General features: G+C 39.9%; 1 protein-coding gene across 1 annotated transcript in view; it reads right to left on the reverse strand.

The window, feature by feature from the left end:
- Positions 1-1159: 1159 nt before the first annotated feature.
- The window catches only part of DSG1 (desmoglein 1), a 38283-nt gene continuing 24207 nt past the window's right edge, over positions 1160-15235 (reverse strand). The window contains exons 10-15 of the mRNA XM_081562642.1: positions 13119-13258; positions 10235-10501; positions 7606-7739; positions 7232-7304; positions 4863-5068; positions 1160-2179 (exon numbers count right to left, since the gene is read on the reverse strand). Of these exons, the coding sequence (XP_081418768.1) occupies positions 1160-2179; positions 4863-5068; positions 7232-7304; positions 7606-7739; positions 10235-10501; positions 13119-13258 (1840 nt within the window). The remainder of the gene's footprint in view (positions 2180-4862; positions 5069-7231; positions 7305-7605; positions 7740-10234; positions 10502-13118; positions 13259-15235) is intronic.

Genomic DNA, 15235 nt, shown 5'->3' on the forward strand with positions numbered 1-15235 from the left:
AGGTGTTACTTGCTTCAGTCTGAGAAGTACACCTGGTAGGTTCTCTTTTATTAGGTCAGAGTCACAGTGGTAAAGGGAGAAATGAGTGTGATACCCTGCAACCTCACCAGTATACAATATTCATCACTATTGCATCTACCACTAAACACAAACTAGAATCAGAGAAGTCCTTGACTCCATAGGAATTGTAGCTGAAGCTCCAGCGCAGGATCCAGGCTCGCACAGCGCCAGTTCACCCCTAGTCAGTCTCACTCTGTTGCCACTCTCTTAGGGAATTTCCCTCCCAGGAAACATTTTGTAATTTGAGGTTTGTTTCATCTAGTGCCGTTATTAAGGTGGGAGTGGTTGGTCGCTTGTGGACTTGGCTGTGTAGCCAGGTTTTTATTCTTTAATGGTTAAAGTGAAAGTGAAAGTGTTAGTAGCTCAGTTGTGTCCGACTCTTTAAGACCCCATGGGCTGTAGCGCAGCAGTCTTCTCTGTCCATGGGATTTTTCCAGGCAAGAATACTGGAGTGGGTTGCCATTCCCTTCTCCGGGGGATCTTCCTGAGCCAGGATCGAGCCTGGATCTCCTGCATTGCAGGCAGATTCTTCACCCACTGAGCTATGAGGGAAGCCCTCTTTAGTGGTTAACCCCAGTCTAAATATGTGGTTGAGTTTTTATTTATATCATCTGTGACACTGACCAGATCAGGCATTTGGGGCACATTACAAATGCTTCCCGCATACTTGAGTGTATATTGCATGTTTAGTTTTTTTTAAATATTGTCTGAGCTATATGAAATTTCAAAACCAAGCAAGGAGAATGATGACCATTGCCATCTTAAGGTCAGTGTTTTGTTCCACGTGCTGGAGATACACTAGAGGCCACACAAAAGCGCAGAAGACCTACAGGCACAAAGAAGCCCCTGTCTCAAGTTTTAGTTCATGGTCATGATTGCCTTAGTATTAATATACAAAAAAAAGTTATAAAGGCTCAGGAGAGCTCTTGCTCAACAGCACTGTTTCCATCGATTTTTCTCACTGTGGTGTCTCACTCACCTTGTGCCACAATTTTCTTAGCACGTGGTTGTGCATCCTAAATCACATTGTTAGTTTTGTGGTGATGGGAATTAAACCTAAATCACAATGATGGCGAAAAAAGCGTGCTGTGGTCCCTGGCTACTTGGTATATTGAACTGTACTGTACTTTGTGATTCGACTCCGGGTTGTGGTAGGGGAGGCGGAACCGAGGGTGTTGCTAAAGTGATGCTCAGAGGAACCTCTCAAGTGGCCGATGGTGGCTGTGCCCCCTAGGCTGCTACTCATGCCCCCGCCACCTCCTAGGCTGCCCAGCCCGATGCCGCCACCACTTCCTCCACCAGCACTGCCCAGCAGGCCACTGCTGCCAGTGATGGCAGAGCCGGAAACTACCCTCTCTGTCACAATCACGTTGTGGGTGTTCGATAACTCAGGGTGCATGCTCAGATTGCCCACTATGCCGGAAGTTGGCTGGATCACTCTTTCCGTCACTACTACATTGGAAGACTGCCTAGGATCAGGGATGGTCAGAGTGGTGGGCAGACTTGAACTTGGTGCTATTACCCTTTCTGTCACTATAACGTTTGACCCGTCTCTCAAGTCAGGCATCTCTAACATCCCCTGCAAGTCGGCACCGGAGATTGGACCGACTACCCGCTCTGTCACCACCACGTTTGATGCGTGTCGGTTATCGTGAATGTGGACAGAGGGCTTCAGAGTGCCCGAGGAGGTGTAAGACTCGGTCACGGTAACATTACCATAGCCCAGAGGATCAGGAATCGGCGTAGGATGCTGTACCCCAGGTCCCGAGGGGTAGGTGTTCTCAGAGATGACGGTGGTGGTGCCAAAACGTGGGGAGATGGGTGGGTGTCCACTACCAGTGGGCTCTGTCCCCTGCGGAGGGCAGACTGGCTCAGTGCTGTCAGGTGGCCAAGACGGATCAGAGTCTGGAAATGGTTCAACGTCTTTTCCCAGGCTGATGTCTGCCAACTTCTTAAATTTCGGCCCCAGTGTGTCCAAGAAGCTGTCATCCAAGTCTTCTCCAATGAAGCTACAACAGCCCACAGAGCCTGCAGGGGAGCCTACACCTTCAATATCATAGATGAGCAGACAGTCATTGGATGGGCGTCCTTCGTCTTCATCTGCATAAGCATATGCTTTCTGAATTTGTAGAAGAGAGAGAAAATAGAATGATGAATACATGTTTAACGGTAATAGAGGTCTTTATCATTATTTCTTCTTCCAGAGCTTTACCAGAAAACTACATGTAAAACAAAATTCTAACATCTTCCAGAGACCCTTGTTGTTTAGTTGCTAAGTTGTGTCTGACTCTTTGCGACCCCACGAACTGTAGCCCACCAGGCTTCTCTCTCCATGGGATTTTTCAGGCAAGAATACTGGAGAGGGTTGCCATTTCCTTCTCCACAGACTCTTTAGAAGTCATTGTATAATTACTTGAAAGAGTTTGGTTAGAAATTACTTTAACCATGATTTTGATAATATATTTTGATCTATATTTAGATGGACTTTTTCATGTTGGTGCACTTTGGACACAAAAGCACGAAAAGAATCACATGAATTATTTTGCAACCAAGTTAGAAGGACATAGTTGAAAACACAGAACTTAAAGTATGCCAGAATTGTGTATTTTTTGGATTTGTTTAAAAGACGCAGTTTATAGTTGATTTGGGTTCATTCGGGATTGCACTTGTCTTCCTTCAGATGAAGTGAATATAGTGATTTATTTCAAAGTGGTTTTTAGAGCAAGATAAGAGGAGAATTTGCCTCTGGGTCTGTGCCACTTTGAAGTTCAAATTCAAAGGTGACCAAAGACAATTCTTAAAAATGGAACCTCTGTCAAGTCAAAGTGAAAGCCCACAGACGTGTGTGCTTTTATTTCGTCTCACTTGTCTGTAATATTGGATTGCAAACTTTCAGGTTAAACAGAAACACCTAGCAAACCAACTCATTGTGCTATTTCAATTCAAAATTATGTTTTGAGTCCTTACTGTTTGCCAGACACTTGATTAGGAAGTTGGCAATAAAGTAATGAGCAAAACCGGGTAAAGTCCCTTTCTCACAGGATTTACATTTCAGTAGGATGAGCCAGAAAATAACACATAAAGGTATCTGTCAGAAGGTGCAGGGTAAAGGAATAGAGAGGATGGGGTTTCTCTTTCAGACAGAGTGGTCAGGGAAAGCATCTCATAAAGTGATGTTTGTTCAGAAACTGGAGTAAAGTCACTGGGAGTAAAGCAGAGAGAGAGGGTTCTGGACAGAAGAAGCTACAAGTGCAAAAGTTTTGAGGCAGAAATTGTACTTTTCATGAAATCAATATTCATGTGTAGGGACATGGATAAGAAGTCTGCCTATGGATTTCAGCAACAGTCCTCTTATTATTTGCTAATATTTGTAAGATATTTACTGGTATTTCAGTTCAAAATATCAGCCACTGGGTTCAATCCCTGGGTCGGGAAGATTCCCTGGAGAAGGAAATGGCAACCACTCCACTATTCTTGCCTGGAAAATCCCATGGACAGAGGAGCCTGACAGACTACAGCCCATGGGGTTGAATAGAGTCGGACACAACTGAGGGACTTTTTCACTGTTTTTCTTATTAGGAGAGTTGATGAAGGTGTTTTAGGCCAGGATGTATGAGGACACAAATGTATAAGAGACAGTCTCAGACGTAAGAAATTTTTGAAGGTTTAAGTGTCCTATGAAGTATAGCTAAGGGCAATTCTGTCTCTACCTGGAGATAGCAAAATTAATTCTCTCTGGTTCTTAGAATGTCCTAAAAGTGTACTATGGCTCTTGGGCCTACTTTAAAAAAAAAAAAAAATTATTGGAGTATTGGTGCTTTACAATGCTTTGTTAGTTTCAGTTGTATAGCAAAGGGAATCAGTTATATGTGTTTATATATATCCCCTTTTTAAAATTTCCTTTACTCTTACTGCATTACTCCTTTACTCTGTGCTTGAAACTGAGCCAGGTACCAGCAACATAATGTAGAGCATGTATGGACGTGGGCATGTGACTAACAGATTTTAGCAACAGAATGTTCCATAAAACGTACAAAGTACTACAGAAATACACATACAGAAACATCAATCCTATTTTGGATGAGAGGATGAACAGTTAACAATTTCAGAAAGGTGGGGATGTTTGAAGTGGATTGAAAGATGAGGGGATTGGTAAGAGAGATGATCAGATAGAAGCATTCCAGGACAAGCACAGCATGACAAAAGACATGGAGGGGAGTGGACCAGTGTGAATAAGGCAGAGGCACTTGGCAAGTGGGGTTGTTGGTAAGGAGTAACTGGAGGTGTGAGGGCAGAGGTCAGTCGGTTAATGGCTATGTGAAGGAATTTTGGATTTCATTCCACAGACAAAACAGAGTTGGGAGCCACTGGCTGTTTTAAAGCAGGGGAGTAAAGTGCTCAAGTTAGAGTTTTAGAAATGTTATTCAACTGGAATATAGATTGCCAGCATCTATATCTAAAGACCAGAGGCTGGGAACCTAGTTAGGAGATGCCCACCATACCCTCGTTGAAAACAGTGGGGGTCTGGGGTAGAGATGGGGTTTCCTTGATGGCTCAGTGGTGGAGAATCCACCTGCAATGCAGGAGACACAGGAGATGGGTTCAATCCCTGGGTCAGGAAGATCCCCTGTAGGAGGAAATGGCAACCCACTCCAGTATTCTTGCCTGAAAAATCCCTTGGACAGAGGAACCTGCTGAGTTACAGTCCAAAGGGTCATAGAGTTGGGCATGACTGAGCTACTGAGCGTGGGGTAAAGATGTGGGTGCAGGATGGAGAGAAGGCATGGGGACAGAGAGCTTACCTGGCAGAAGTAACTTTCCATGAAGTTCATATTCAGCCCTCCTTCTCTACATTCCCTCATAGAATTTCTTCTTAGTGTTCCAGAATATTCTTGACATATCTCAGGTCCTCCTGACATTTTAACTCCATCTGTTAGTTCAAATCCTGTGGTTCTTTCTCCTCCCAGATCTTGCATTTCTCTGCCACCGTACTCATTTGTGTAAACTCCTAAAAGTGTTGATAAAATTAAATTTTACTTTCCAGTAAACTATATTTTAAATCCAGTAAGCTATATTTTCTTTAGCATACTGTAAACTAAAAATTAGTAACTTGCTGTAGTGTATAATTTCTTCATTTAGGGATGCAGTTGTGAGTGAGCAAAGAAATAAAATGAAGGTAATACATAAAGAAAGAAGATTATAAATATAATATTGAGTTCAAAATAATATTATTAACCAATTTGTTAATTCAGTAATTATTTGTTTTATGTTATATGTGTTAGTCAGTCAGTCATGTCCGACTCTTTGTGACCCCATGGACTGTAGCCCACCAGGCTCCTCTGTCCATGTAATTCTCTAGGCAAGACTACTGAAGTGGGTAGCCATACCTTCTCCAAGGGATTTTCCCAACTCAGGGATTGAACCCGGGTTTCCTACACTGCAGGCAGATTTTTTTTTACTGTCTGAGCCACCAGGGAAACCCATTATTTGTTGAGAGGTTACTATATGTTGCGGTGGGATAAGGGGGCTCCCTAGAGGTTACAAAACCCAACTATACCTTAGAGAGTTTGATTTCAAATTGGAGGAAAATACCCAAATTCTAAAAGTTAAAGAAAAAGTATGAGAATACTCAGTGTATATATATTAGACTCTAGCACAGGTACTCCAAGGCTTTCAGAGAAGAGACCATGGCTATGGTGAGGGAAAAGGTTTGCATGGAGACTCTGGGATTTGCATTTGAATGTGAGGGGTGAGTAGAGGTCTGTTATAGTATTCCAGGTAGATGAGATAAAAGGGTGGCCCAGACTATGCAAGTGCCATGAACAGAGAGTGTTGACAATGGAACAGTCCTATGGCTTTCATATTTTAAAGTTCTTGAGTTTAGGTACAGCACTTTGTACTTCTTATTCTGTTGCTGTTCTTTGTGCTTTGTTCAAGGTTTGTAGACTTAATGAGGGAATAAATGCATAAATAAGTCCTTGTGGATTTGAAGATTTGTCAAGTCTTGAGAACTGATTGGGTGTCAATGAATAGGAAGCTATGAGAGTCATGAGTTTCTGCTTTTGAGGTGGAAGGTGTTGGTGTCATTAACAAAAATGGATGCCTCGGGGAGAAATGTTTAAAGACTAGCATCTCCTGCCTTTTGAATGTGGTCCAGTTCTGTAAGTTATAAACATTCTATGTCTATTCCATTTTGAAGAGTTAAAAGCTGAAAGGTCATGATCACAAGTTTGAAAAAGACTGAAAAAAACAGAATCGGTAATATTTATTTACCCTGAAGCAAGATGAGTTTTTAAAATTAATTGTTCTTTTTATTAGACTGATTTTGTGAATTGTAGAGGCAGAGGCTAGCCTCAATAAATGAGCATACATCTATTTAATAGGGTTGTTTTTAAGTCAAATGAGTAGTTTTTAATAAATAATAATTGCTCTATTAAACAAAAAAATCTCAACCAAAATTGACTTTTGTACTTCTCTATTTACAGAAATCCCAATCATCTCCTGTGTACTTTCTAATGATTACGGAAGATTTAAAAAAATACAGCTTAAAAGAATAATAAGTACTGTAGGTTTTTCTTTATCATTTAATTTGCAAATGTTAGGTGGTTAGAATAGGAAACAGGAGTCCAAAATGGTGGTGGCTAAAAGACAAGGAAGGGAAAAACCCTTGAAAATAGAACAAAGGAAGGTCCAAGGACCGGAGTGAGGACCTCAGGTAGAACAAACAGCACTCCTGGCTAGCCCAATTTACATAGGGCAGGCCCAGGGGGAGGAGAAAACATAAAAAGAGGAGCCAAAGGGCTCTCTCTTTCTCTCTCCCGCGCGCTGCTTCGCATCTCATGCCTGGAGGATGGATTCTCCTGCTATTTTCTAAATAAAATAGAGCTGTAACACAGAGCTGTAACACTGATTTGTCTAAGAGCTATAACACTGTCTTCCAAGACCTGAGAGCTGTGACGCGCCGAGAGCTTTAACGTCTGTCACTTCAAATCTTTGTTGTGACGAGACAGAACTGAGGAGAATACACTCGCCTGACACAGTCATCTAAAAAAGAATGATAGGAACAATTGTAAAGATAAGATGGTTGGGAAACACTAAGGTATACAAAGACAGAGAACAGAGTTCCTTCTTAGTAATTGCGTTGTTAAAACTTTAAAAAAAATTTTCTTACCTGAGTTGTCAACGTACTCAATTACATTTGCATTAGTGCCTGGTATGCATGGTACACCAACATTGGTCAGAGCCTGAAGGACAGGAAACATTTTTCCATTTGTAATGATTCTTTTTTTTCAATGATTATACAGTGGGCTTATTCTCGAATTATCTGAGACATTTAAAAAAAAATACTAAAAGTAATGTGAACCTCATTGAGAAAGGCTTTCTTTGTTACTGTCATCCAATTTTGATGCACCTTTGATTTCTCTTCGTTCTCCCTTTTGGCTCTCTCAGAACAAAGAACAGTCCAGACTGTGAGTGATTCCCTGTGTCTTGGTTCAAGAGTTTTAAAGACTGTGAAGGGGCCACCTGTTATTGGTGAGCACTTACCCCAGGATCGGCCTGTGCACCTTCCACTGCCCACGAATGAATTGCTCCATCAGAACATTCAGGAACAGGCTCAAAGCCGGCCCCACCGCCAGGGGCACCTCCATAGTCACAACAGATCAGCAAGAACGGGACCACTGATGGGGAAAAGACAGGAATACTGGAATTAACAGTGGGACCATACTGATTCATGTCAATGTATGGCAAAAACTACTACAATATTGTAAAGTAATTAGCCCCCAACTAAAATAAATAAATTTATTTCAAAAAAAAAAAGAATTATTTTTCAAAAAAAAAACCCAAACAAACAACCTACCCTTATGATTAAATTTGAATCCCTAATTTAGCTCCACTTGATTCAGAAAACAAGCTGAATATTGGTGAGATACCAAAATCAATGTGAGCTTCAGACTGCAGTCAATTTTTACTTGTTACAGAGTATTCTGATTACAGATGGTATTATACTATTAAAACAGATGAGTTTTTTTTTTCCCCCTATCATTACTTAGAGAAGTATTAAAGGAGAAATATTCCTCAGAGATTGTAACATTTGGCTCATCTCCACTCTGTCATCCTCTAAAGCAATGTTAAAGACCACTTGGAGAATTCATTGAACATTATATTCTCATATCTAGATCCTTGACTAGATCCTCTTTAGTGACCATAGGATGTGGTCTATCTCTCTCTTTTTAAAAAATTTTTAATTAATTTATTTGCTTAATTATTTGTCTATTATTTTTGACTGTGCTGGGTTTTTATGGATCCATGTATGGACTTTTCTCCATTTGTGGCAATTGGGGGCTACTCTTTAGTTGTGGTGTGTGGGCTTTTCACTGCTGTGGTTTCTCTTGTGGCTGAATACGGGCTCTAGGCCCACAGGCTTCAGTAGTTGTGGCTTGTGGACTCAGTAGTTGAAGCTCCCAGGCACTGGAGAACAGGCTCAATAGCTGTGGAGTGTAGGCTTAGTGTCTTGGTAACATGTGAGATCTTCCCAGATCAGGGCTTGAACCCATGTCTCCTACATTGGCAGGCAGATTCCTTACCACTGAGCCACCAGGGAAGCCTATGGTCTATTTCTAAATGCTCCCATGCATGATACTTCTTTTTCATTATCAAAGTGTTGTTGTGAAGTAAGTCTTATTATTTCACAGAAGGCAAAAAGCAAGGCCCAGAGAGTTCAATATTGAAACTCCAAATAAAAATCTTAACTTATCTACTTAAAAATATTGTAATATATAGTGGAACTATGTGTAACTTTGTTCTGTGTTTTCCAAGTCTCCTATAAATGTGTTATCATACCTTCATAATTTAAAAAATAAAAATTAAAAAATAGATACTAAAAAAAATGCAAGGCTCAGAAAAGTTGGGTAACCTTGGAAAGATTCAGACAATTGAATTTAGAAGCTGGAGTTTACCCCTTCTTCTCTTTGGCTCTCCTTTTCTTAGACTGTGCAGCTTTAGCATAGCTTTTGAACTGTGGTGTTGGAGAAGACTCTTGAGAGTCTTTCCCATGGACTCTCAAGGAGATCAAACCAGTCAATCCTAAAGGAACTCAGTCTTGAATATTCATTGGAAGGATTGATGCTGAAGCTGAAGCTCCAATACTCTGGCCACCTGATGCGAAGAACTGACTCACTGGAAAAGACCCTGATGCTGGGAAAGATTGAAGGCAGGAAGAGACAGGGATGATAGAGGATGAGATGGTTGGATGGCATCACCGACTCGATGGACATGAGTTTGAGCAAGCTGCTGGAGTTGGTGATGGACAGGGAAGCATGGTGTGCTGCACTTCATGGGATCACAAAGAGTCGGACGCAACTGAGCAACTGAACTGAAGTGAAATGAAGTCCCCTCAAGGTCAACCCCTGCCTGTGTTTGTAGTCTCAACTCTCATCACACTGTCAGACACATCCTTTATTTCTTCTCTGCTGGATTCCTTTATTGCGGTTGCTTGCACTCTCATTCTTTTGGGATTGTGCACATGGATTTTTGTTTTTCTTCTTATATTGTGTTCTCCTTTACTTGTCCAGTAGACTAGCTCCTATTCATCTGTTAAAACCCAACGCAGAGTTTACTTGCTCTATGTAGCCTTTTCTGATTGTTTCAATCATTTCTTACTGTCTTCTTCACTCAAACAGCAATTTGAATCTGTCTGTTATGGTGGTGGTTGGTGGTGGTTTAGTCGCTGTGTTCGACTGTTGTAACCCCATAGACTATAGCCCACCAGGCTCCTCTGTCCATGGGATTTCCAAGGCCAGAATACTAGAGTGGGTTGCTGTTTCCTTCCCCAGGGAATCTTCCCCACCCAGGGATCAAACTCAAGTCTCTTGCCTTTCAGGCAGTCTCCTGCATTTCAGGAGAATTCTTAACCAACTGAGCCACCAGGGAAGCCTGTTATGGTACTTCCCTATTACATTGAGACTCAACGCAAAATAGTTTTTATCCTCCACTGCACTCTAAGAAATCAAACTGATTTTTTCATGTCATAAACCCAACACCAAACATAGAAATTTCTTGATAATTGCACAAAATAAGAATGTATAGAATATATTTCATCAAAGGGACAGAAAACTAATTGCCTCCCTAGTTTTTTTGGAAGGGCACATAAAAAAAGGACTGTTCAAATACTTACATCCTAGGACCAAGAATCCCATGATGAGTAGTCCAATGCCAGCAGGACCAAAATGTACATTATCTCCTACTGGCTGATAAACATTAGGTGCACCTCTAATTGTAGTAGGCATGCCATAACCAACACCAGTTGTGTAGCCAGTAGTGGGAACACTTCTGGGAGGAAGGCCACTGGTAGTACTTCCATTTAAATTTGGACGCACAGTTTCCCAGCCACCATTTTCAAGGTTAATAACAATTGTACCAGTACAAGTTCTTTGAAGAGCATCTGTAACAAAGTTTTAAATGAAATAAATATTTTATACATTTAGCTTAATAATTGTTGGACAGTACAAAACTATTTTCTCTTTGCATAAATACTTATTTCAGTGTCTTAATTCCTACCAATTCAATAACCCCCCATATTGTCTTTTGTCTGTGACTCAGTTTTTAAATCAAATCATTATGAGTAAATATTAGTGCTTGAGAAAAACTGTTCCATGTGTTGAGAAACATACACAGTAAACATCACGTTATGTGTTGGTCAGCAGTGTGTTATAAGCCAATGTGGAGACATTTCTAGACTATGTGTTGCACACTTCTCCATATTTTGTTTGCTATTTTACTGTCTTTCATCTTCAGTTCTTGTTTTTCCTTTCATAGGCTGACAAAACCATCAGACTTTGAGTAGGTTGGTCTGTCATTTGTATAGGAAATCACCTACTGATAAAACATCATATCCTCAGACTCACAACTGTCAGTTCAGACAACTCATAGGAGGGAGAATTTGGCACTATTGGAGGTGGGGGATGGATTTTCATTATAAATAAAGTGAAGAACTTTTGTTTCATTGTCAGATATTCCAAATTTGCTTTCTTCTTGTCCTTCGAAGTTTTGGTAAATTGTGTTTGTTGGCTAAACATGAGAGGAGAGGTATTTGTAATTTGATTCAACTTAATGGCTCCACACTTGCTGTTGGTTTCAGCAAGTTACTATTATTGTTGTTGTTGTTCAGTTGCTAAGTTATGTCTTGCGACCCCATGAGCTGTATTATCTCTATTTTATAATAATATCTGTATTATCTCTATTGTATCTATTTTATAGATGTAAGTTTTGTTGTCAGACTTTGTTCATCATTGTCACTCTAGAATCTGGCACAATGGCTAATGTTTGGTTAGAATTCAATACATAGTTTCTGAATAAATGAATAAAGATATTCCTGAAAGTACATAATAGAGACAGGCTTACATCCTAGTCTGTGTGCGTGTGTGCTCAGTTGTGTCTGATTCTTTGCAACCCCATGGACTATAGCCCACCAGGCTCCTCTGTCCATGGAATTTTCCAGGCAAGAATTCTGGAGCAGGTTGCCATTTTTTACTCCAGAGGATCTTCCTGACCCAGTGATTGAACCCACATCTATTGAGTCTCCTGCATTGGCAGGCAGATTCTTGGCCCCTGCACCACCTGAGAAGCCCACATTCTAATCTATCTGATATCAAAGTCCATGTCATTTCAGTCAAGCTAAGCTGATTCTATTGTCATTGTTGTGTTAGAATACAAGAATTCTATTGTTACTGTTTTTGTTATTTTTATTATTATCATCAGATCCAATGTTTATCCCAGAAAATTGTATTTTTTAATGACAAAGGTAATGTTCCCTACTTGCCATAAACCTACAGTTTTATTAAGCTTAAGTTTCAATTTCTCCTTCATGTGTCCAATTAAGCTTGATGTTGGGTGTAAGAAAAGGAGTAAACTAGCAATTGCTTAAGACAGTTTCAGCACTGAAATAAGCTTTATCTGTGGATGGAATAAACATTTCTAATTGTAACACATATTTTAAAAACTACATTTGTTTTGACTGATTGTGGAAAAGACCAGCATAATTTGGTAAAAATTCTGAATTAATGAATGACTTTAAAGAAATGCTTCTTTATTTCTTTTTAATCTGTGAAGCAAGTGGAAATTGTCAATCCCATTTTAGGACAATTGAAAGAAAAAGAGAAGAAAGAGACAGAAGAAGAAAGAGAAGCTGATGTAGCAAATATTGCTTAGAATTAGCTTCGAGGAACTTTCCTCCTAGTGATCTAACCTAATTTAAAGCTGTTGGTCTTGACAAGTAATAAACTTGCTAATTCCAAATTGTTTACATATAAGTTGTACATCAACTAAGGATCATATAAAGTGAAGCTAGCTTGGCTTTGTGTCTATTTGAAAATAATTTTACAATATAATTAAAAATTTTCAATTACTGACATTAATAGAAACTAACATTTATTGAAAGTCAGCACTTGTCTAGCTCTTTACTATAATAATTCCTTGAAAGTGAAAGTGTTAGTTGCTCAGTCATGTCTGACTCTTTGCAACCCCATGGACTGTAGCTCACTGGGCTCGTCTGTCCATGGAATTCTCCCAGCAAGAATACTGGAGTGGGTTGCCATGCCCTTCTCCAGGGGATCTTCCCCACCCTGGGATCAAATCCAGGTCTCCCACATTGCAGGCAGATTCTTTACTGTCTGAGCCACCAGGGAAGTACTTAATAACTCCTTACGTACTTCTAAATCCATAATGTTACTGTCCCATTTTATGGAAGAAAAAACTGAGGGATAAATGGGTTAAATAACTTCTCTAAAATCTGTAGCTAGTAAGTGACGGTACAATATACCAATCCAGTTTCATTCCAGAGCTCACGGTCTTAACCATAAATTATAATGTCTCTTGTATCATTCAGGATTTGATTCTATAATGCCCAGTATGATAATTTTTGTTGGAAAAAGGGTACTTCAAAATACAATAATTAAAATTTTAGTTTCTGAATGTATACGTATATACAAATTCCATGTATATATAATATAAATGTATACATAAATTCCACGCAAAGGAAAAAAAATAAGTTGATTTCTTACCATCTATAGATAAAATTGTTCCTTGGTACTTTCCTCCAAGTATTTTGTATTGTTCCATAGTAACTTTATTTCTTAAAGTAATTACGGCCGTTTTTGAGTCAACAGTGATCAAGTCAGTTGGATTTCTTCCCATTACGTATCTGGTTTTGAAAGACAGTGGTACAAATTAATGTTAGTTATGTAGAGGGAGAGAGAGAGATTGATTTTGATTTTTTTTTACAGTGTTGTGTTGGTTTCTACTGCCATCCAATGTGAATCAGCCATAAGTATACATATGTTCCTTCCTTCTTAGACTTCCTTTCCACCCCCCCATCCCATCCCACCCCTCTAGGTTTTCACAGAGCTCCCTGTGTTATACAGCAATTTCCCCCTAGCTATTTATTTTACATATGGTAATGTATATGTTTCAATGCTTCTCTCTCAATTCGTCCCACCCTCTCCTTCTCCTGCTGTGTCCATGAGTCTGTTCTCTATGTCTGTGTCTCTATTCCTGCCTGCAAATAGGCTCATCAGTACCATTTTTCTAGATTCCATAGATTTGCATTAATATGCAGTATTTGTTTTTCTGTTTCTGACTTTACTCTGTATAATAAGCTCTAGGTTCATCCACCTCACTAGAACTGACTCAGTCATTCCTTTTTATAGCTGAGTAATATTCCACTGTATATATGTACCACATTTTATCCATTCATCTGTCAATGGATATCTTCCATGTCCTAGTTATTTTAAATAGTGCTGCAGTGAACATTGGGGTACGTGTGTCTTTTTGAATTATGTTTTTTTCAGGGTATGTGCCCAGTAGTGGGATTGCTAGGTCAAATGGTAGCTTTATTCCTAGATTTTTTAAAGAAGAAATCTCCATACTGTTCTCCATCATGGCTGTATCAATTTACATTCCCTCCAACAGGAGGGAATGTAGGAGAGTTCCCTTCTCTCTATACCCTCTCTAACATTTATTGTTTGTAGATTTTTTGATGATGGCCATTCTAACTGGCGTGAGGTGATGGTTTTGATTTTAAAACATGTTTCCTGCCAGTAGATGTAACTCCTGGATATAATTTTCAATCACTAGAAACTTTGTCTGAGGACATTCAGAAATGGATGGAGATTTAAATTTAAGAAAAAGAATTAAGCAACCACTTGTGATGGAATGTCTATCACACCCACTTGGATGTCTGAATAATCCCTTGATACTTGCAGCCTCATTTTCATTTGATTTTGGTAGCATCAGAACTGTCCTGGACAACCCAGATACTGGGACTTCCTGGACTGCCGCTAATTCTAAACTTTTCTCTTACCAAAGAAGTTATTTCTTCAGAGCTTGGCTTTCATCTCTTTCCTATTTCCACCCTCTCCCCATATACACAGCGAATTTACAGGATTTCTTGTGGATTCCAAACTCCGTCCTTGTCTTGCAGTTCTATCCTATTCTCTATTCTCTTCCTCTCCTCATCTTTGACTTTGAAGTTTTCCTTCCGTTTATATGTTTGTTAGACATACATTGGTTAGATAACTGTCTGTGTCAGGCATTGTGCTACACATGGGGAATAGAACTTGGAAAGGAGTCAGAGGTAGGGGTGTGGTCCTCCCTCAGTGAACTCACATCTGTGGAGTACAAGAGAGCTTATCAGCAATGGTAGTGCAAAGACCGTAGATAGTAATGCCTGTATGTGGAATCTGAAAAAAATTTGTGTAGATGATCTTATTTATAAAGCAGAAATAGAGACAGACATAGAGAACAGATGTATGGATACCAAGGTGGAAGGAGGGGTGTGATGAATTAGGAGATTGGAACTGACATATATACTCTACTGATACCATGTATAAAATTGGTAACTAATGAGAAGCTACTGTATAGCTCAGGGAACTCTAGGCAGTACTCTGTGGTACCTGTGGGAAGGAAATCCAAAAATGAAGGGATATATGTATATGTTTAGCTGAGTCATTTTGCTGTATAGTAGAAGCTAACACAACACTGGAAAGCAACTATGCTCCGGCTCCTGCTCAATCACTCAGTTGTGTCCAACTCTTTACGACCTGATGGACTGTAGCCTACCAGGCTCCTCTGTCTGTGGAATTCTCCACTAGGGCAAGAATATGGGTTGCCATGCCCTCCT

The sequence above is a fragment of the Giraffa tippelskirchi genome, chromosome 14 (genome assembly GCF_054371585.1).
Source record: "Giraffa tippelskirchi isolate mGirTip1 chromosome 14, T2T-mGirTip1v1.2.pri, whole genome shotgun sequence".
Taxonomy (NCBI): Eukaryota; Metazoa; Chordata; class Mammalia; order Artiodactyla; family Giraffidae; genus Giraffa; species Giraffa tippelskirchi.